The sequence below is a fragment of the Hyaena hyaena genome, unplaced genomic scaffold (genome assembly GCF_003009895.1).
Source record: "Hyaena hyaena isolate Hyena2069 unplaced genomic scaffold, ASM300989v1 scaffold_240, whole genome shotgun sequence".
Lineage (NCBI taxonomy): Eukaryota > Metazoa > Chordata > Mammalia > Carnivora > Hyaenidae > Hyaena > Hyaena hyaena.
The window spans coordinates 422,912-444,540 of record NW_024080873.1 but is presented as its reverse complement, the minus strand read 5'-3'; the positions used below and the strand labels follow the sequence as shown (position 1 = coordinate 444,540).

The 21,629-nt window shown below is 40.4% G+C and overlaps 1 protein-coding gene across 3 annotated transcripts in view; it reads left to right on the top strand.

Annotated features, from left to right (window-relative positions):
• The window catches only part of FOCAD (focadhesin), a 387,127-nt gene that overhangs the window by 106,906 nt on the left and 258,592 nt on the right, over positions 1–21,629 (top strand). For all 3 annotated transcript variants that reach the window (XM_039244410.1, XM_039244408.1, XM_039244409.1), the window contains exon 5: positions 12,958–13,062. In XM_039244410.1, the coding sequence (XP_039100341.1) occupies positions 12,958–13,062 (105 nt within the window). The remainder of the gene's footprint in view (positions 1–12,957; positions 13,063–21,629) is intronic.

Sequence of the window (21,629 nt, the reverse complement as noted above, 5' to 3'; positions counted from 1 at the left end):
AAGTTACCAAGAAAATTCTGTTGATGTTAAAAAGAAGAACTTTTCCTATGATTTGAAAAACTTTTGAGTAGAGAATTTCAAAAATAGGCAGAAGAGTATGATGAACCCTCATGTTCTGTCACTCATCCCAGCAGCCACTTAAAGCGTCCTGCTGCCTCCATAACCAACCCCCTGCCACGCGTGGAAGCAAATCCCAGACACTGTATAATTTCTTCTGTAGATATTTAACTGTGTATTTCCTTTTATTTATTTATTTAAAAAAATTTTTTAATGTTTATTCATATTTGAGAGACAGCAGGGCAGGGGCAGAGAGAGAGTGAGACATAGAATCTGAATATGCTTCAGGCTCTTGAGCTGTGAGCACAGAGTCCGACGCGGGGCTCAAACCCACAAACCATGAGATCATGATCTGAGCTGAAGTCAGATGCTCAACTGACTGAGCCACCCAGGCGTCCCTGTATATTTCCTCTTAAAAAACAACAGTAGTGTCATTATTATAGCTGGGTATATGTGTGTATGTGTGTGTGCGCATAAGTTTTTAAATGTACAGTCAGTGTTCAGATTTCCAGTTGCCTCATTTTTTTAAATGATTTGTTTGAATGACCATCCAAATAAAAATTTGTTGTGGCTTTTACATCTTTTTTAATCTATGGGATCTCCCCCCTCACATCTACCTATCTCTGGTGCTTTCTCTCTTTCTCTCTCTCTCTCTCTCTCTCTCTCTCAGACTTTACTGAATGCATGTTTGTGGTGTGCTTTAACTTATTTCTCTGTATTTCCTACAAAATGAAAGTTTGCTTTAGAAATTCGATGAGATTTATGTTCAGTTTTTGTTGTTATTGGGAGGGGTGTTGGGGTAGGGAAGACTTTTCATAGATGGTAATGTGTTCTGTAGTCGAAAGGGAAAGAATATCTGATTGTTTTCTTTTTTGGAAATTTTAGCTGTTGGTGCTGAATGGTTAGATCCATTCGTTCATTAGGAGTTTCAACATGGTTGAAATTCTGTCATTTTTTTCTTCACTTGTTACCTAAAATATCACAATGAAGAGAATCTTCCCCATTTCCATTATTTGGTTACCCAGAAACACAGCTTGTATAGGAAAGACGGGCTATATAGTGGCTTTTTTTCCTCAGACTTGCTAAACTTCAAAATAATCAGCTTTTTAAAGCATCCTTCAGTGTGGATCAATTAGATTTTATTTTATAAAGAAGTATAATGTGCTCAGGGGTTTAGATTTAACTGAAATATTGCAATTCTCTTCCCTCTTTTTAAAAATCATTTTGAGACTTTATTATCTTTTCACTGTTTTTGAGTCTGTTTTAGACCCACTCTTTAGAAGCACTGAGGGAGGGGGAAGATGAGGGGAGAGAAATGCACGTTTCAAAGGTCCCACTGCCACTTAATGATTTTCATATATAACAAATGAATTAAGAGGGGAGGGAGTGAAAGAAATAGCATTTTCCAAAGGGGACTTCCTGTGGCTACTCTGATCATAAGTCATAGGAACCATTTAATACTCCTAAGATTCTCATTGGAGTTCACATGCAGGGTGATGAATTTAGCTTCATGGTGGGCAGTCTGCAATATAGTAGTTACATCTCTGTTTACCATGCTGAATACTTCTCTTTTACTTTATTTATTCTTTTCCTTTTATTTTAAGTAAAAAAATTTTTTTAAAGTTTATTTTTGAGAGAGACAGAGCATGAACAGAGGAGGGGCAAAGAAAGGAGGAGACACAGAATCTGAAGCAGGCTCTCGGCTCTGAGCTGTTAGCACAGAGCCAAGATGTGGGGCTTGAATCCAAAAACTGCAAGATCATGACCTGAGCCAAAGTTGGACGCTCAACCAGCTGAGCCATCCAGGCACCCCATAATTTTTTTTAAATGTTTGTTTATTTTTGAGAGAGAGAGGGAGACAGAAAGTGAGCAGGGGAGTGGCAGAGAGAGAGAGAGCGAGAGAGAGAATCCTAAGTAGGTTCCAGGCTCTAATCTGTCAGCACAGAGCCCAATGTGGGGCTCAAACCTATGAACCACATAAGATCATGACCTGAGTTGAAGCTGGACACTTAACCAGCTGAGCCACCCAAGCCACCCAGGTGCTCCTTACTTTACTTATTCTATCAGGAGTCTTAAGTTGGTTTTAATGTTGCAATTACACGCTTTGAGATGTGTAAAAAAGAAGTTCCAACAAAAACCTTCCCTCAATAGGGTTGTTTCATTGCTTGATAACACAACAGGTATTACATTAATTTTATCGTTCCTCTTATCCCCTCATTTGCTAAATGTGTGATTTCAGAAATGAAGAGCCTATAACCACAACTAGTAATACCATTCATATTAGTTTATTTAGTGATAAATTAAATAACAAATTTTTTAAAAAGGTTATTTATTTTTGAGAAGGAGAGTGCACATGAGCAGGGGAGGGGCAGAGAGAGGCAGAGAAAGGGAGGGGGTGTCGAGAGGGGGGAGAGAGAATTCCAACCAGGCTCCATGCTGTCAGTGCAGAGCCCCACATAGGGCTTGATCTCACGAACCATGAGATCATGACCTGAGCCCAAATCAAGAGTCGGACACTTAACTGCCTGAGCCTCCCAGGCACCCCCTTAGTAACAAATTTTCATAACGAAGCTATCAGATACAATAATTTCAATGTGTATGTGTAATATCCTGTAGCTCTAGTTCTAGAAGTTACCTTCGGAGGTCACTTCAGCAGTCAAGTAAGACAGTTATCTGTCTTTCATCCAACTATCCATCTTTTAATTAACATATTTATTGACTATCCCTTATATACCTGTGCTTGGTGCTGTGATATCATAATGAGAAAAGCAAACATAGTCGTATTCATGATGCTTTGGGTTTAGAGTCCGGGACCGCCACAATCACACGGTTGCACAGTTCTGTAATAAACTATATTCAGACAAAGGATACTGTACCGGCAGTGCCTTCAGTATGTCATGGAGGTCAAGGAAGGCTTCCCTGATGAAGAAACACCTACGATAAGACAGAGGAATGCATGGAACTTATCTAGGCAAATACAATAGGGTAGACTTTCCCATTACAGGAAATGGCGTGTGCCAAGTCCCTGTTGGTCGGAGGGAAGATGGTCATAGAAAGGCCTAAAAGAATGTCAAAACAAGGCGAGAATGGTTTGAGATGAAGCTGCAAGGTAGGTGGGGGCCGGACAGGGCAGTTCACAATGGCTAATCTTGAGGATTTGGGTCTTTATCCTGAGTGCTGAGGGAATCTACTGAAGTATTTATCTAGTGGATAGCAGGGATTTCAAAAAGGCCACTCTGGCTGTAATAATGCACATAATATTAAAAGTGTTGGGTTTTGAGCAGGCAGATGGAATGGATATATGGAGATGAGTCTAGGTGGCTGACGCTGTAGTTCAAGTGAAGGAAGCTCCTTGCACTAGACAGAGATGGAGGGAAAGAGATGGGCCTATAAGAGGTGGGTGGGGCACAAAAACAGACACATAGACCAATGGAACAGAATTGAGAATTCAGAAGTGGACCCAAAAGTATACAGCCAACTGATCTTTGACAAAGCAGGAAAGAATATCCAATGGAAAAAAGACAGCCTTTTTAACAGATGGTGTTGGGAGAACTGGACAGCAACATGCAGAAGAATGAAACTAGATCATTTTCTCACACCATGCACAAAAATCAACTCAAAATGGATAAAGGACCTGAACGTGAGACAGGAAACTATCAACACCCTAGAGGACAAAGCAGGAAACAACCTCCTTGACCTCCACCGCAGCAACTTCTTACCTGACACATCCCCAAGAGCAAGGGAATCAAGAGCAAAAATAAATGATTGGGACCTCATCAAGATTAAAAGCTTCTGCACAGCCAAGGAAACAACCCAGAAAATTAATAGGCAACCAACAGAATGGGAAAAGATAGTTGCAAATGACAGATCAGATAAAGGGTTAATATCCAGAATCTATAAGGAACTCACCAAACTCCACACCCGAAAAACAAACAACCCAGTGAAGAAATGGGCAGAAGACATGAACAGACACTTCTCCAAAGAGGACATCCAGATGGCCAACAGACACATGAAACGATGCTCAGCATCCCTCCTCATCAGGGAAATACAAATCAAAACCACACTGAGATACCACCTCACGCCAGTCAGAGTGGCTAAAATGAGCAAATCAGAGAACTCTAGATGCTGGCGAGGATGTGGAGAAATGGGCACCCTCCTACACTGTTGGTGGGAATGTAAACTGGTGTAGCCCCTCTGGAAAACAGTGTGGAGGTTCCTCAGGAAACTAACAATAGAACTCCCCTATGACCCAGCAATAGCACTGCTAGCAATTTACCCAAGGGATACAGAAATGCTGAGGCATAGGAGCACATGTACCCCAATGTTCATAGCAGTACTCTCCACAATAGCTAAAACATGGAAAGAGCCTAAGTGTCCATCAACAGATGAATGGATCAAGAAGATGTGGTTTATCTATACCATGGAATACTACATGGCAATGAGAAACAATGAAATCTGGCCATGTGTAGCAACATGGATGGACCTTGAGGGTGTTATGCTGAGCGAAATAAGTCAGGCAGAGAAGGACAAATATCATGTTTGCACGTATAGGAGGATTAGGAGGAACTTGACGGAGGAACAAGGGGGAGAAGAAGGGCGGAAATGGTGGGGGAAAGGGAGAGAGGCAAACCATGAGAGAGTCTTGAATGCTGACAAAAACTGAGGACTGATGGATGTGGGGGGGAGGGGGGATGGGCATGGAGGAGGGCACTTTGGGGATGAGCACTGAGTGTTATATAGAAACTAATTTGACAATAAACTATTTGTAAAAAAAAAAAAAAAAGGTGGGTGGGGAAGGAGTGGGGTGGGTGAAACATTTGCACTGGGTTGAATATGAGGATGACTGAAAGGGATATGTCAGAGGTGAGCCCTTGATTTCCAGCTTGCCTAACAGGTAGATAGGGAACATCAAAAGATAAGGTGTGTGGGAAGAGCAAGAGTTAGGTTTTAAACATGTTGAATTTGAGGCACAATCCCAGCCCCAGAGTGGGAATATCAGGTAACACATGATACCATGAATGTTAGTCACAATATGTAACCAGATCTTTTCCGCCCTTATTAAAGCCTTCACTTTGATTCGTTAAGGAACTCTTCTGTGTACCTGTGTACCTCAAACACAGGTGGCCTGCTTGTCTACCTACAAGTTAATTCCAGTTCCTGAAAATGTTCCTTGCAAGTCTTCTTTTTCATATTAACATGTTTTTGTGTCTGTGCCAATCTGTGGCAAAAGAGAAGTTCTGAATAAAGGACACCATGGTTTTGTCATTGTTTATTTAAATTTCAGCTCATGCTATCCATCTAGAGATCAGATTTCATCTCCTATTTGTGTTCAGTAGTCTTTCTTCATCATGAGATTTTAAATCCCACCACCTTTTCCACTGATAAAAAAATAAAGGTAGTGCATACTTTTTTGAAAACTCAAATAATGGCATTTGCAGGTAGTGAAAGTAGTAAGTGGTAAACATTTCCTTTTTATCATCTTCTCTCACTTTTCTTCTTTAAAAACATTTTTTTAATGTTTGTTTATTTTTGAGAGAGAGAGAGAGAGAGACACTCTGCGTGAGCAGGGAAGGGGCAGAGGGAGAGAGGGAGACCACCCAGAATCTAAAAGAGGCTCCAGGCTCTGAGCTGTCTGTCAGCCCAGAGCCTGACTCGGGGCTTGAACTTGGGAATGGCGAGATCATGACCTGAGATGAAGTCAGACGCTTAACTGACTGAGCCACCCAGGCACCCCTCTTTTCTTCTTTTTTAAAAAAATCGTTTTCTTAGGGCACCTAGGTGGCTCAGTGAGATCGAGTCCTGTGTCAGGCTCCAACAGTGACATCGCGGGGCTTGCTTGGGATTCTCTCTTCCTCTCTCACTGTACGCTACTCCCCCCACCCCCCACTCCCCTGAATGCTCTCACTTACTTTTTGGGCTCTGGTGAAAACTGGGAAGTGGAAGTCCTCAGGGCTGGTAGGTATATCAGAGGTTCCATCAGATTTTAATTTGGTTCCCTCGGGAATATAGAAGAAGCCAGGGTGATGATCTGCAATCAAGTTCAGGTACTAGCTAATTGCTATGAAATGGGAGCCCCATTTCTAGACCTATATAAAAGGTATTTTATAAGCACATACACTCCACAAGTATTTATATGTATGTTCTAAAACTTGCATTTTCCCACCTAATGGTATTGGACATCCTTCCATATGTCTGTTTGCAGCTTTCTTAACAGCTACAGAGTATTCTAGATTGTGAATGTATCATATTTGAAATATTTCTCTGTTGAAAAATAGGTTTTTCTTTTTCCATTTTTTAAAAATTAATTTTTAATATTTATTTGAGAGAGAGACAGAGCATGAGCATGAGCAGGGAGGGACAGAGAGAGAGGGAGACACAGAAACTGAAGCAGGCTCCAGGCTCCGAGCTGCCTGCCCAGAGCCCGAGGTGGGCTCAAACCCACAAACTATGAGATCATGACCTGAGCCAAAGTCCGATGCTTAACTGACTGAGCCACCCAGGCACCCCTCTTCTTCCGTTTTTAAAAATAACAAATGCAGTGTAAAGGCTTCTTTTGAGTATATCTAAGGGTATTTCTATATGATGGGTTCTTAGAAGTGGAATTTATAGGATAGAGAGTATGTACATCTAAACGTTCTTTCATGGATTTAAAATTTTATGGATACTGCCAAATTGTTCTCCATAAAGACTGAACCACTGGGGACACGTGGCTAGCTCAGTTGGAAGAGCATATGAGCCTTGATCTCAGCAGTGTGAGTGCGAGCCCATGTTGGTTGTAGAGATTACTAAAAAGAATAAACTTAAAAAGCATTGAACCAATGTATGCTCTCAACCTGAAAGTGCTTATTTCCCCATTCGCTCATCAATATTTTGAATCTTACTCTTCTGTGATTTGCATATCTATTCTTCGCTCATCGTTCTACTATGTGATTAGGTTTATTTTGTTACTTTTCTTGTTTTTTGATTGTTAATGCTTTGTCTGTCATATAGGTTGTAAATATTTCGTCTCATATTGTCTCTTAACTTAATGTTTTTTCTCACCTGAAAACCCTCCCCACTGACTTTGCTAAAACTATCTGGAATTTTAGTTATAGATTGTCTTTTTCTGTTGTTCTTTTTCACATTCTCCTCCTCGCCGTCTCCACATTTTCTTCAAGACGTTGTCTTAAACTTTGTAGTCACATTTGAAAAATGTTAAAGACTTGATTATAAGTTCTGGTATTCATTCTGACCAGTTCTTTGTAGTGTATCTCTTTCTGTTTCTTCAGTTTTTTTTATCCTTTATCTTTTTTTTAAATTTAAAATAACAGCCTTATTGAGATATTATTCATATATAGAACATCATCCTTTGAAAGTGTATATAACTCAGTGGTTTTTGGTATATTTACAAAATTGCACAATCATCTTGCATTATATTAAAGTATTTTTTACGTGTTTATTTTCAGAGAGAGAGTGAGAAGAGAGCATGAGTTGGGGAGGGGCAGAGAGAGAGAATTCACGCTGTTAGTGTGGATGCAGGGGTCAATCCCACAAACCGTGAGATCATGACCTGAGCCAAAATCGAGAGTTGGACCAACTAGCTTAACCAACTGAGCCACCCAGTTGGCCCCTGGATGATCTTTTAACTGGAGAACTTCTTTAAGAAAAATTTCAGAATATTATGTCTGAAAGTATTTCTTTTGCCTTCATGTATTACCCTTATTTTGGGGTGGCAGTGTATTTAGACTTATTAAGTTATGTAAACCTTTTATTTATAATTACATATATATTTCTTCATTCAGTGTTGCAGATGAGAATGCTGATGCCAAATTAGAAATGATGTCAGTCTAATGGTCTTTATCTTATAAATTTTATTTGATAAAATCTGAGAGTGTACAGGATTTTCCTTTTGTCTTTGGATTGAGAAATGTCAGCAATTAGTTTTTTCAGGAATCTTGTCTAGCACTTGGTAGCCTTTTTAATTTGAAGACATAAATTCAGTGAAAATTTTTTCCATCCCATCTTTGAGTTTTGCTTCTCTGGTGGTTATTATTTTCTTCTATTTCACCATTTTGATTTTCAGCACTAATTAACCTATTATTGTAACCTCTTTCTACAATCATATCGAATTCACTAGAAGTTTAGTTTATAAAACAAATTTTTTTTTAAGTTTACTTAGTTTGAGAGAGGATGAGAGAGAACATGAGTGGGGGTAGGTGCAGAGAGAGAGGGAGAGAGAACACAGTGCAGAACTGGATACTGGGCTCAAACTCACGAACTATGAGATCATGACCTGCGCTGAAATCAAGAGTCAGATGCTTAACCTACTGGGCCACCCAGGCGCCTGAAATTTAGTTTTATTTTTCAGTTAAAAAAAAAAATTATTTAAGTAATCTTAAAAAAAATTTTTTTAATGTTTTATTTATTTCTAAGAACAGAGAGAGACAACATAAGCAGGGGAGGGTCAGAGAGAGAGGGAGACACAGAAACTGAAGCAGGCTACGAGCGGGCAGCACAAAGCCTGACGTGGGGCTCGAACCCACGAACCCTGAGATCATGACCTGAGCCAAAGTTGGATGCTTAACCGACTGAGCCACCCAGGTGCCCCTATTTAAGTAATCTTTACATCCAACATGGGTCTTGAACTCAGAACCCTAAGATCAAGACTCTCTCAGTCTTCTGACTGAGCCAGCCAGGTGCCCCAGAAATTTAGTTTTTTAAGAGCAGATCTCAGAGACAGAGTAACAGTGGATGAAAACAAGATCTCAGATACAGAAAACAGTGGCTGTCTTTGTGAGGACAGATGGAAAATACTAACAACATAAGAGATGGGCTTATGATTTTAGATTGTATGAATGAGGATGCCGTGGCTTTTAGGTGTTATGAGCCTTGCCCAACATTCCCTAGCTAATTAGAATTAAATAAAAATTAATCTGAAACCATCTCTCTCAGCCCACTTGAAATATTTAAATAAGTTAAATAATTATTCAGTTGAATTTAACTACTGTTTGAATGCATCTATCTGTTATTTGATGCCATTATTTTTCAAAACTTATAATCTATTCATGCTACACTCTCACTTAAACTACAGTACAGACTTAATTATCCACACAGTAAAGTCTGGATCCACAAATAAGACCAAACAAGATTTAACTGAAAGGTGAGAAAACTGGAGTTCAGAGGCACCTGGGTGGCTCAGTCGGTTAAGCAACTGACTTGGGCTCAGGTCATTATCTCACGGTTCATGAGTTCCAGTTCCTGGTCGGGTTCTGTGCTGACAGCTCAGAGCCTGGAACCTGCTTCAGATTCTGTGTCTCCCTCTTTCTCTGCCCCTCCTCCATTCACACTCTGTCTCTCTCTCAAAAGTAAACATTAAGGGGCGCCTGGGTGGCTTAGTCGGTTGAGCGTCCGACTTTCGCTTAGGTCATGATCTCGCGGTTCGTGGGTTCGAGCCCCGCGTCGGGCTCTGTGCTGACTGCCAGCTCAGAGCCTGGAGCCTGTTTCAGTCTGTGACTCCCTCTCTCTCTGACCCTCCCCTGCTCACGCTCTCTCTCTCTCTCTCTCCTATAAATAAATAAAAACATTAAAAAAATTAAAAAAAAAAAAGTAAACATTAAAAAAATTAAAAAAAAAAAAAGATAACTGTTAAGTTCCTCCTAATCCTTCTATACGTGCAAACATATGGTAGCTGTCCTTCTCTGCCTGACTTATTTCGCTCAGCATAACATCTTCAAGTTCCATCCATGTTGCTACACGTGGCCAGATTTCATTCTTTCTCATTGCCATGTAGTATTCCATTGTATAGATAAACCACATCTTACTGATCCATTTGTCAGTTGATGGAGGACCATGAGGGAGAAGAAGGGGGGAAAATAGTGGGGGAGAGGGAGGGAGGCAAACCGTGAGAGACTCTTGAATGCTGAGAACAAACTGAGGACTGATGGGGGTGGGGGGGAGGGGAAGGGGGGTGATGGGCATGGAGGAGGGCACTTGTGGGACGAGCACTGGGTGTTATATGGAAACCAACTTGACAATAAATTATTTAAAAAAAAAAGAAAACTGGAGTTCATTTATTAGTCTTAGTTTTCTGTGAATTAAATGCATATATGATGTATGTGCTTTTCTTTGGGATTCTACTGCTTTTAGGGATGGGTAACCCAAATTAGTTAAAAATCATAGGTGTATATGGAGTTTTCTCAAAAAATTAAAAACAGAATTACCATATGACCTAGAATTACACTACTGAGTATATACTGAAAAAAAATGAAGACACTAATTAGAAAAGATATCTGCACCCCTGTGTTTATTACAGCATTATTTACAAAAGCCAAGATATGGAAACAACCCATGTGTCCATCAATAGATGAATGGATAAAGATAAAATAAAACACACACACACTGAAATATTTCTTATCCGTAAAAAAGATAGAAATTTGTCATTTGCAGCAGCATGGATGGATCTATAGGGTATATAATGCTAAGTGAAATAAAGAAATATGAATGCCATATGATTTCACTCATATGTGGGATGTAAGAGACACCTGAACAAAGAAAGAAAAAAGCTGGACAAAAAAACATAGACTCTTAAATACAGGAACATACTGATGGTTCCTAGAGGGAAGGTGGGTGGGTGGGATGGGTAAAATCATTTAAGGGATTAAGAGTACATTTATCTTGATGAGCACTACAAAGTGTATAGAACTGTTCAATCATTATATTGTAGAACTGAAACTAACATAACACTGTACGTTAACTGTATTTCAGTAAAAAATCATAGGACTGTTATCTGTCTTCTCTAAAACTCTAATCATATGAAAAATAAATCATTAGATAAGGAAATGTGAGACACGAATATGAGCCACATACATAATTCAAAATTTTTTCATAGCTGCATTAACAAGTAAAAAGAAACAGGTGATGTTAATCTTAATGACATTATGTGCCCTATATATGGAAAATATTATTCAGTATCCAGTCAATATAAAAAAGTATGCAGGATATTATATATTCTTTTTGTGTCCTAAATCTTTAAAACCCAGTATGTCTTTTATATGAATAGCACGTCTCAGTTTGGATTAGCCACATTACAAGTGGCCAGGACCACATGTGGCTATTGGCTGATGGACTGGACAGTGTGGACAGGACTTTTGTCAGCTGGAAAGCTTTAAATGTCATAAAAGAGTACACTAAATGAAACCTCATATGATTGCCCCAAATGATACCAATGAATTCAGTCCAAGGCTTGCCCTAGCCTAAGAATAAAGTTAACAGTGACTTGTAACCTACCGTGTTCTGGATGGTAAATCACATAATACATGTTAAGCACTTAGGAGAGAACTTGGCTTACAGTGGATGTTCCATAAATATTAACAACCATGATTTAAAAAATACTTTTTTCCCATTTAACAAGCAATATTTTTTTATTTCTAAGATTTTTTTTTTTTTTATTCCCCGAGAGAACCTTATTTAAAAAGGGCAGGCTAATTTGTAACAACATGGTTGTTCGTTCAATCATGAGTGAACCTGGAAGGCATTATGCTAAGTGAAATAACCCAGAGAAAGACAAATGCTGAATGGTAACACTTAGTATGTGGCATCTTAAAAGCGGGGGAAAAGGCGCCTGGGTAGCTTAGTTGGTTAGGTGTCTGACTCTTGATCTCTGCTCAGTCTTGATCTCGGGATCTTGAGCTCAAGTCCGTACATGATGGCCTCTGCACTGGGCGTGGAGCCTACTTAAAAAAAAGCCAAACTTAACAGAAACAGAATTGTGGTTGCTAGCATGTGGGTGGGAGAAATGGAGAAAGGTTACTCAGAGGATACAAACTTTCAGTTACAAGATGAGTAAGTTCTGATGATCAAATGTATAGCACGTTGACTACAGTTAATAACGTTTGGCATATTTGAAATTGCTGAGGGTAGGTCTTCAGCATTCTCATAAAAAGTGTGTGAGTTGAGGGATGTGTTAATTATTAAATGGTTGCTGGGGCACCTGGGTGGCTCGGTTGAGTGTCTGACTTTGGCTCAGGTCATGATCTCACCATTCCCAGTTTCTAAGTTTGAGCCCCATGTCGGGCTCTGTGCTGGCAGCTTGGAGCCTGGAGCCTGTTATGGATTTTGTGTCTCCCTCTCTGTCTCTGCCCCTCCCCTACTCATTCTGTATCTCTCTCAAAAATAAATAAACATTAAAAAATTTTTTAAATTATAAAATGGTTGTCAATCAAGTTAATGCCGGCATATATCACATTGTGTACTTTAAATATAATTGTATTTGTCAATTTTACCTCAATAAAGCTGGAAAAAAATCACATTTCACAATGTAAAAAAATTAATAAGAAAAAGAAGGGCAGGCTATTCTCTTTCTTTTATTTTTCTTTATTTTTTTTGATATATTATCCTCCTACCTCTTACAGAGAATAAAGAAAACAATTTAAAATTTTATTCCCCACTCCCATTAATTTTATTTTATGGGGAGTTATTTGCTCTGAATGGTCCCCTGACCCATTTTTTGAGTGGCTAATCCATTTCATATGTCTGATTATTATTCATGGTCTACTAATATTTATAAATGAAGGACTTAATTATTCAGTATGGGTAACTGATGTGGTCACTTCCTGCAATTATGTCGGCTAATGTTTGTGTTTTCCTGATTGATACCCCCCCCCCAAGTGTGTGTAGGGAGGTGATTGATAGGCTTGGTGGTTTGATTCTTTGGCTCCACTTCTCTTTTAACTAGGTCGCCTTAGAGCCTTCGACTTTCAGGGCCCTTGGCTGTGCTGCTGAATGAGTTGGGTGCGTGTGGGTGGTTTCTCTTCATTGTGGCTAGCAAGTGTTCAATTATTTAAAGATGGTGGGATTAAGTGCCTGATTAGACTATTCACTTTGTATCTCCGGCATTTAACATGTTGCTATATTTCTTTACAGGAACACACATGGCTTGCTAAAAGCCGTTATGAAGTTGTTACAAATGCAAGCTCTAAAGGAAGGACAAGGTGGGGAGAAGAATCTTCGGAATTTATATACTATTAGGTATGCCTTGTCTTCTTTCTTTAAAAAAGTGTGTGTGTGTATGTGACTTGTTAACGAAATTATGGATATGCTAATCCGTTGAGAATTAATGATTTAATTCAGCAGTGACTGGGTCTTGACCTCTCAGGAAGTTAGTATTTTTATCTAAAAAATTTTTTTTAACGTTTTATTTTAGAGAGACAGAGCATGAGTACAGGAGGGGCAGAGAGACAGGGAAACACAGAATCTGAAGCAGGCTCCAGGCTCTGAGCTGTCAGCACAGACCCAGACACGGGGCTGGAACTCACGAACCTCGAGATCATGACCTGAGACAAAGTCAGCCGCTTAACCACTGAGCCACCCAGGCGCCCCAGGAAGTTGGTATTTTTAAAAACGCACAAGATTGAGAGAGAGTTGAAAGCATGCCAATGTCACCATTGTGGGTTTCAGGGTTGCTTCCTTGGAATTGGAATCTGATACCCAAAATTCTTTCCGTTCTGGGAAATCTGTAACCATCTTCCCAATACTGCGAACACTGTAGAGTTGGTTGAGCAAATGTACTTAAAGCAGGAGGAGTTTGGGTTAGGCAGGAGGGTAAACTTCCTCACTGTAAAAAAGGAATAGTCTATTTAAGGGTTAATACCCAGGGCAAGGTTGGTAGTAAGGAGCCTTTGATTTGCCTTTTCTTTGTCATGTATATAATGTAACATGGTAGAATTATGCTAAAAAGAACATAGCAACATAGAACATAGTAACAATTACGATGAAATACATTGGATTTTATTGAAGAGACTGGACAAGGGAAGGCATCATACTTACTTGTGAAAGTGACCCTAACCATTGCATTGAAGGTCCCAGAAAGCCATTTCTTTAAAAAAAAAAAAAAAAAAAAAATTTTAATAGTTTATTGTCAAGTTGAAAAAAATTTTTTAATGTTTATTTTTGAGAGAGAGACAGAGTGGGAGTGGGAGAGGGGCAGAGAGAGAGGGAGACAGAATCGGAAGCAGGCTCTGAGCTGTCAGCACAGGAGGAAAATGTTCAGGGGATGAGCTGCCAACTCTGAGCTGTCAGCACAGAGCCCAACGTAGGGCTGGAACCACAAGCCATGAGATATTGACCTGAGCCAAAGCTGGATGCTTAACCTACTTAACTATCCACGTGTCCCCCAGAAAGCCATTTCTTTTTTTTTTTTTTTTTTTACAAATAGTTTATTGTCAAATTAGTTTCCACATAACACTCAGTGCTCATCCCCACAAGTGTCCTCCTCCATGCCCATCCCCCCTCCCCCCCACATCCATCAGTCCTCAGTTTTTGTCAGCATTCAAGAGTCTCTCATGGTTTGCCTCTCTCCCTTTCCCCCACCATTTCCGCCCTTCTTCTCCCCCTTGTTCCTCCGTCAAGTTCCTCCTAATCCTCCTATACGTGCAAACATATGATATTTGTCCTTCTCTGCCTGACTTATTTCGCTCAGCATAACACCCTCAAGGTCCATCCATGTTGCTACACATGGCCAGATTTCATTGTTTCTCATTGCCATGTAGTATTCCATGGTATAGATAAACCACATCTTCTTGATCCATTCATCTGTTGATGGACACTTAGGCTCTTTCCATGTTTTAGCTATTGTGGAGAGTGCTGCTATGAACATTGGGGTACATGTGCTCCTATGCCTCAGCATTTCTGTATCCCTTGGGTAAATTCCTAGCAGTGCTATTGCTGGGTCATAAGGGAGTTCTATTGTTAGTTTCCTGAGGAACCTCCACACTGTTTTCCAGAGGGGCTGTACCAGTTTACATTCCCACCAACAGTGTAGGAGGGTGCCCGTTTCTCCACATCCTCGCCAGCATCTAGAGTTCTCTGATTTGCTCATTTTAGCCACTCTGACTGGCGTGAGGTGGTATCTCAGTGTGGTTTTGATTTGTATTTCCCTGATGAGGAGGGATGCTGAGCATCGTTTCATGTGTCTGTTGGCCATCTGGATGTCCTCTTTGGAGAAGTGTCTGTTCATGTCTTCTGCCCATTTCTTCACTGGGTTGTTTGTTTTTCGGGCGTGTAGTTTGGTGAGTTCCTTATAGATTCTGGATATTAACCCTTTATCTGATATGTCATTTGCAACTATCTTTTCCCATTCCGTTGGTTGCCTATTAATTTTCTGGGTTGTTTCCTTGGCTGTGCAGAAGCTTTTAATCTTGATGAGGTCCCAACAGTTTATTTTTGCTCTTGATTCCCTTGCTTTTGGGGATGTGTCAAGTAAGAAGTTGCTGCGGTGGAGGTCAAGGAGGTTGTTTCCTGCTTTCTCCTCTAGGGTGTTGATAGTTTCCTGTCTCACGTTCAGGTCCTTTATCCATTTTGAGTTGATTTTTGTGCATGGTGTGAGAAAATGATCTAGTTTCATTCTTCTGCATGTTGCTGTCCAGTTCTCCCAACACCATCTGTTAAAAAGGCTGTCTTTTTTCCATTGGATATTCTTTCCTGCTTTGTCAAAGATCAGTTGGCTGTATACTTTTGGGTCCACTTCTGAGTTCTCAATTCTGTTCCATTGGTCTATGTGTCTGTTTTTGTGCCAATACCATACTGTCTTGAGGATGACAGCTTTGTAGTAGAGGCTGAAGTCTGGGATGGTGATACCTCCCGTTTTGGTTTTATTTTTCAGTATTACTTTGGCTATTCGGGGTCTTTTGTGGTTCCATACAAATTTTTGGATAGTTTGTTCTAGTTTTGAGAAGTATGCTGGTGCAATTTTGATTGGAATTGCATTGAATGTGTAGAGTGCTTTAGGTAGTAATGACATCTTAACTATATTTATTCTTCCTATCCATGAGCATGGAATGTTTTTCCATTTCTTTGTGTCTTCTTCAATTTCCTTCATAAGTTTTCTATAGTTTTCATCATACAGATCTCTTGTATCCTTGGTTAGGTTTATTCCGAGGTATTTTATGGTTTTTTGTGCAATTGTGAATGGGATCAGTTTCTTGATTTCTCTTTCTGTTGCTTCATTATTGGTGTATAAAAATGCAACCGATTTCTGTACGTTGATTTTGTACCCTGCAACTTGGCTGAATTCTTGGATCAGTTCTAGTAGGCTTCTGGTGGAGTCTGTCGGGTTTTCGATGTAGAGTATCATGTCATCTGCGAAGAGTGAAAGTTTGACTTCCTCTTTGCCAATTCTGATGCCTTTGATTTCCTTTTGTTGTCTGATGGCTGATGCTAGGACTTCCAGCACTATGTTAAACAACACTGGTCAGAGTGGACATCCCTGTCGTGTTCCTGATCTCAGGGGGAAAGCTGTCAGTTTTTCCCCATTGAGGATGATGTTAGCTGTAGGCTTCTCATAGATAGCTTTTATGATGTTTAAGTAGGTTCCTTCTATCCCGACTTTCTCTAGAGTCTTTATTAAGAAGGGATGCTGTATTTTGTCAAATGCTTTTTCTGCATCTATTGACAGGATCATATGGTTTTTATCTTTTCTTTTGTTGATGTGATGTATCACATTGATTGATTTGCGAATGCTGAACCAGCCCTGTAACCCAGGAATGAATCCCACTTGATCTTGGTGGATGATTCTTTTTATGTGCTGCTGGATTCAATTTGCAAGGATCTTGTTGAGGATTTTTGCATCCGTATTCATCAAGGATATTGGCCTGTAGTTCTCTTTTTTTGCTGGATCTCTGTCTGGCTTGGGAATCAGAGTGATGCTGGCTTCATAAAATGAATCCGGGAGTTTTCCTTCGATTTCTATTTTTTTTTTTTAATAACTGGAAAATAATTGGTATTAATTCTGTTTTAAATGTCTGGTAGAATTCCCCAGGGAAGCCATCAGGTCCAGGGCTCTTATTTGTTGGGAGATTTTTGATAACTGATTCGATTTCTTCACTCGTTATGGGTCTGTTCAGGTTTTCTGTTTCTTCCCGTGTGGATTTTGGTAGTGAGTGTGTGTTTAGGAATTTGTCCATTTCTTCTAAGTTGTCCAATTTGTTGGCGTATAACCAGAAAGCCATTTCTTAAGAGAGCGTCTCTTATTAGTGAATAGAGGGCCCCAGAAGATGCCCTGTAACCGGTGTATATAGTCCTAGGAACTCTGTTCAGTTATGTGTCTGGAATGTGTCTGTTTCAAAAGAATGAGAACGTGGGACCATAAACAAGGCAGTGGCTGGGGGCAGGGTGGGGGTGGTGGGGGTGATGGCTTACATGGTGATCCAACAGGGAAAATAAATCAGGTGCTAATGAACCACCATTTGCTTGAGCATATAGCACCTGTAGTCTTGAGCATTTGCCATCACAGCAATCAGAAGCCGTGAGAGTCTCCAAAATACCAATTGGTACCTATTACATATACTTCTGCTACTTTGCTTTTGATAATAAACAAACAGTATCTCCTGTATTACAGTGATCTTTTCTGACATTTTGGTGCTATTTATGATCTTTTTGATTTTTGTGAGTACATTATTGAGAGCTTCTGAAGCCAGTTTTTTTTAACAAGGTCAGATTTTCATTTGATGTATTTTCTTCTTAACATGTTTTTTTTTCCCCCCAGTGGAAAACTATTTGTTTTACTTTTGTTATGTTTTTTGTTTTTTTTTTTTTTTACAAATAGTTTATTGTCAAGTTGGTTTCCATATAACACCCAGTGCTCATCCCCTCAAGTGTTTTGAGTATCTTCAAGCATACAGAGAATTTGAAAGAATGTAGTACAATGAATTAGTGAATTCATTGTTAGTTTATGAGTTAACTCATAAGTTAGTTTATTTTTATATTGGGAAGCAAAAGGAAAATTAGTTTTTTGAAAATACTCTGGAAGTTGGCATGTGTAGTGTAAACTTTTTCAAATTGATAAATATGATTTTTTTTTTTTTTTAGTATAGTGGTGTTCTGGGAGATAACAAGGTTTTCATTTCTGGCTTCTCTTTCATCCATTACATTAACCAGAATTGAACCTAAGAAGAAGATGAGCAGATTTTAAGTCATATAAACATCTGTGAGTGTGTGTGTGTTTAAAGAAGTTCAAACTCTTGGGCCGTGGTTCTAGGATAGAAAATAATTCCATTTTATTGTTTTTCATTGAGAGCTACTTATTTTAAAATAGGAAAGCCATTCACGTTTTAAATTTTAACGTAACGGTTTTATTGAGATATAATCACATACCACAGGATTGACCCATTTAAAGTATACAATTCAGTGGTTTTTAGGATATTCATAGAATTATGCAGCCATTGCCATAATTACTTTTAGGATATTTTCATATCCCCCTACATTCCTCACCCTTACTAGTCACTCCATCTTTCCCTCCTTACAGTGGGATATATATTTTTTAATGTTTATTTATTTTGAGAGAGCAAGCAAGAGAGCGCTGAGTGGTGGGGAGGGACAGAGAGAGGGAGAGAGAGAATCCCAAGCAAGCTCTGCGCTATCAGCCCACAGCCTGAATTGGGGCTTTATCCCATGAACCGTGAGCTCATGACCTGAGCTGAAATCAAGAATTAGATACTCAACTGACTGAGCCACCCAGGCACCCTTCCAATATTGTATCTTTTTTGTTTGTTTTAAATGCTTTATTTTATTTTTGAGAGAGAGAGAGAGAGAATCCGAAGCAGGCCCCAGACTCTCAGCTCTCAGCCCAGAGCCCGATGCGGGGCTTGAACCCACGGACTGTGAGATCATGCCCTGAGCCAAACTCAGACGCTTAACTGACTGAGCTACTCAGGTACCCCTCCAGTCTCGTATTTTTAATTCAGTGTTTTTCAGCACCAGCTGCTTATTAAAATCACCTGGGTATGTTTAAAAACAAGCCAACACGGGACTAATCAAACACCCCAGGTCAGCTGAATCAGAATCTCTGCTGTAAGGCATTTGTAGTTTTTAAAACCTCGCACATGATTCTGACTCACCGTGAGTACAAGATGGTATGTCAGCTTGCTCTACTGTGCATTTTCTTTTTAAAAAAATTTAACATTTTATTTAAATCTAGGCTTAACATATAGTGTAATACTGATTTTAGGAGAATTTAGTGACTGGTCACTTACATATAATACCCAGTGCTCATGCCCTCCATTACTGTGTGTTCTAACCTCCTGGGACCTTGGTGACTAAAGGGTTCTTTTTCTCTTTTTGTAATATTTAAAAATATTTATTTATTTTTGAGAGAGAGAATGAGAGAGAGAATGCGATCAGGGGAGGGCCAGAGAGAGAGAGGGGGACACGGAATCCGGAGCAGGCTCCAGCACAGAGCCTGACACGCGGCTCAAACTCACAAACTGAGAGATCATGACCTGAGCCGAAGTCAGACGCCCAACTGACTGAGCCACCCAGAATCTGCCCCCAGATTCTTTTTCTTTAGGTCTAGGGCACGCTCAGGACTTTCGTGTAACAAGCTCCCAGGTGATGCTAACGTTGCTCTCTGCCACTATACTGTAAGCAGCATTATCAACGGCAGCAGTGTTAGTGGTACCTGGGAGCCTCTTAGGGGGCTGGGGTCTCTCGCTGTGTTTCAGACTACCTGTATCAGCACCCTCATTCCAGGGATATTTTCCAGGAAGTCCTTAAAGTTTAAGAAGCTCTGGTTCAGATGATGGTACAAGGAAAGAGTTATTCTCCTTTTCGTACTGGTTGTCCTTGCTGTGTGTGATTGCTAGACCTTCCGTCATCTGGAATGTTTCACCTTTTATCCCGCTTCATCATTTATTTTCCCCTCTAGTTGGTTTCTTCTAACTTACCATCTTGTTTTCAAACGACAGTCAGTGGAAGGTGTAGATAGGGAGCCTCGTCTGAGGAGCTGAGATCATGCTGGATACGTAAGTTGTGTCTTTAGAGGGGCAGCACATTAAGAGGTCCAGAATCAATCACCTGAGTTGGCATAATCCAGTAATGTTTATGGAGAGCCCTTATGTGAATGGCTGTTTGGCACTATAAACCAGTAGAGTGTAATCGAGTGTATAAGAGCCTTAAGTTCCTCCACGGGGGATTGTGGATGGCAGACACGGAGGAGAGGTGAGCCTGAAGAGCAGATTCCCCTCGAGAGAGCTATGATTACCTGAGTCAAGCATAAAATTGTCACGCTGTTTTAGAGCCTTCCTTGCCACATGGTGGTTAGCAATATCATTCAGCTTTGGAGAGGCGACTGATGAGCTGTGTACAAAAGCATCAAAAGGATATCCAGAGCCCAGCACTCCACTGAGATAGGTGTTCCCTGCCTATGCTGGAAGATTAATTTAAAATGGAAGTTGTATGACAGAGTACTGTGAGCTTTCCAGGAATGAAACAGATCTGTGTTTGGATGGTATTAAGGACTCTGCTAGCATAGAGTTTTGGAGTTTAAGCATTTCTCACTTCTTCTTGTCCTCATTAGTGGTGGATTAATTTGAATTCCAGTAAAACAGAGTGGGTGGTTATTTTACATGGGTCGGTGCTGAATTGTGTGAGTTGGGCCAGTATGGAAGTGAAGAGAGAGGGTATGAGCACCTGGAACATGAGCCGTGGCCTCCCCTGGTTCCTGTGAATTTCTCAAAGGAGCTCTACTTTAGAGAGGGTATTCTCATTGTTGAACCTGGAGCTCGGTGGTTCTCCAACGTTCTGTGCCTAAGAAGCACCTGGAGAGATTATTAACAGTACAGCTTTTCAAGCCCTTGCTGGAGACTCCTATTCAGTAGGTTTTGCGGGAGACTTGAGAATTGGCATGTTTACCCAGCTGCCCAGTGATCTGGTTACTTGTGGATCAAAATTGAGAAATACTGCTTGAGCCCCTGGGAGCTGAAAGGTAACCACATGTGAGCTGCAAGGATCCCCTTCGGGGTCCACCAGGGGAGATATCGAGTGGCTTAGTCCTGTCCCCTTGCCTCTGTTCTCTGTTTGGGAGGCACAAAGTCTGTTTCCTCCTAAGCACCAAGGCACCAAGTCCATCTTACCATGTCCACCATGGACAATAGAGAGGTCAAGAGCAGAACCAGACAGCATTTCTATAGGAAAAGGAGTCCAGTGAGAGCAAGCCAAGTACACACGTGAGAGAGAATGTAAGAGATTGAAACCCCATCGCTCTACTCAAAGACATAATTCTGTGGCCCTAGCAACTTAGTGTTCTTCTTGGTCAGATGATGCTTGTTTGGAACAGGAGAGAGCCCTCAGCACCCTCTTAAAAAGGAACACGAATTTGCAGTGTTTATAGTGTGTAAGGAGCTATCCTTAGAGTTGTTGATCTGTATGCTTGGAACATGGCTAGAAACCCACATTTTAAGGAGATTTGGATAGATGGGCGGTCTACTGACCATGCTTTCAGATAGACTAGAGTGTGTGTGGCTAATAAAGTTCATATTGCTGAGCCGGACCCTTTTTTGGTTTTGTGCCTTAAACAAGACTAAATGGGGATGTTTAAATGTGGTTTGAGGGAATGATTTTTAGGATGGGGGTGGCTGGCAGGACAACACAGCACATTTATACTTAGTATAGGCTGTGTGTGAAACTTGGGTCTGTGAGCCTCGACCATAGCTGCACAGTAGAGCCTCCGAGGAGCTTTTTTTTACACAAATAGTTTATTGTCAAGTTGGTTTCCATATAACACCCAGTGCTCATCCCCACAAGTGCCCTCCTCCATGCCCATC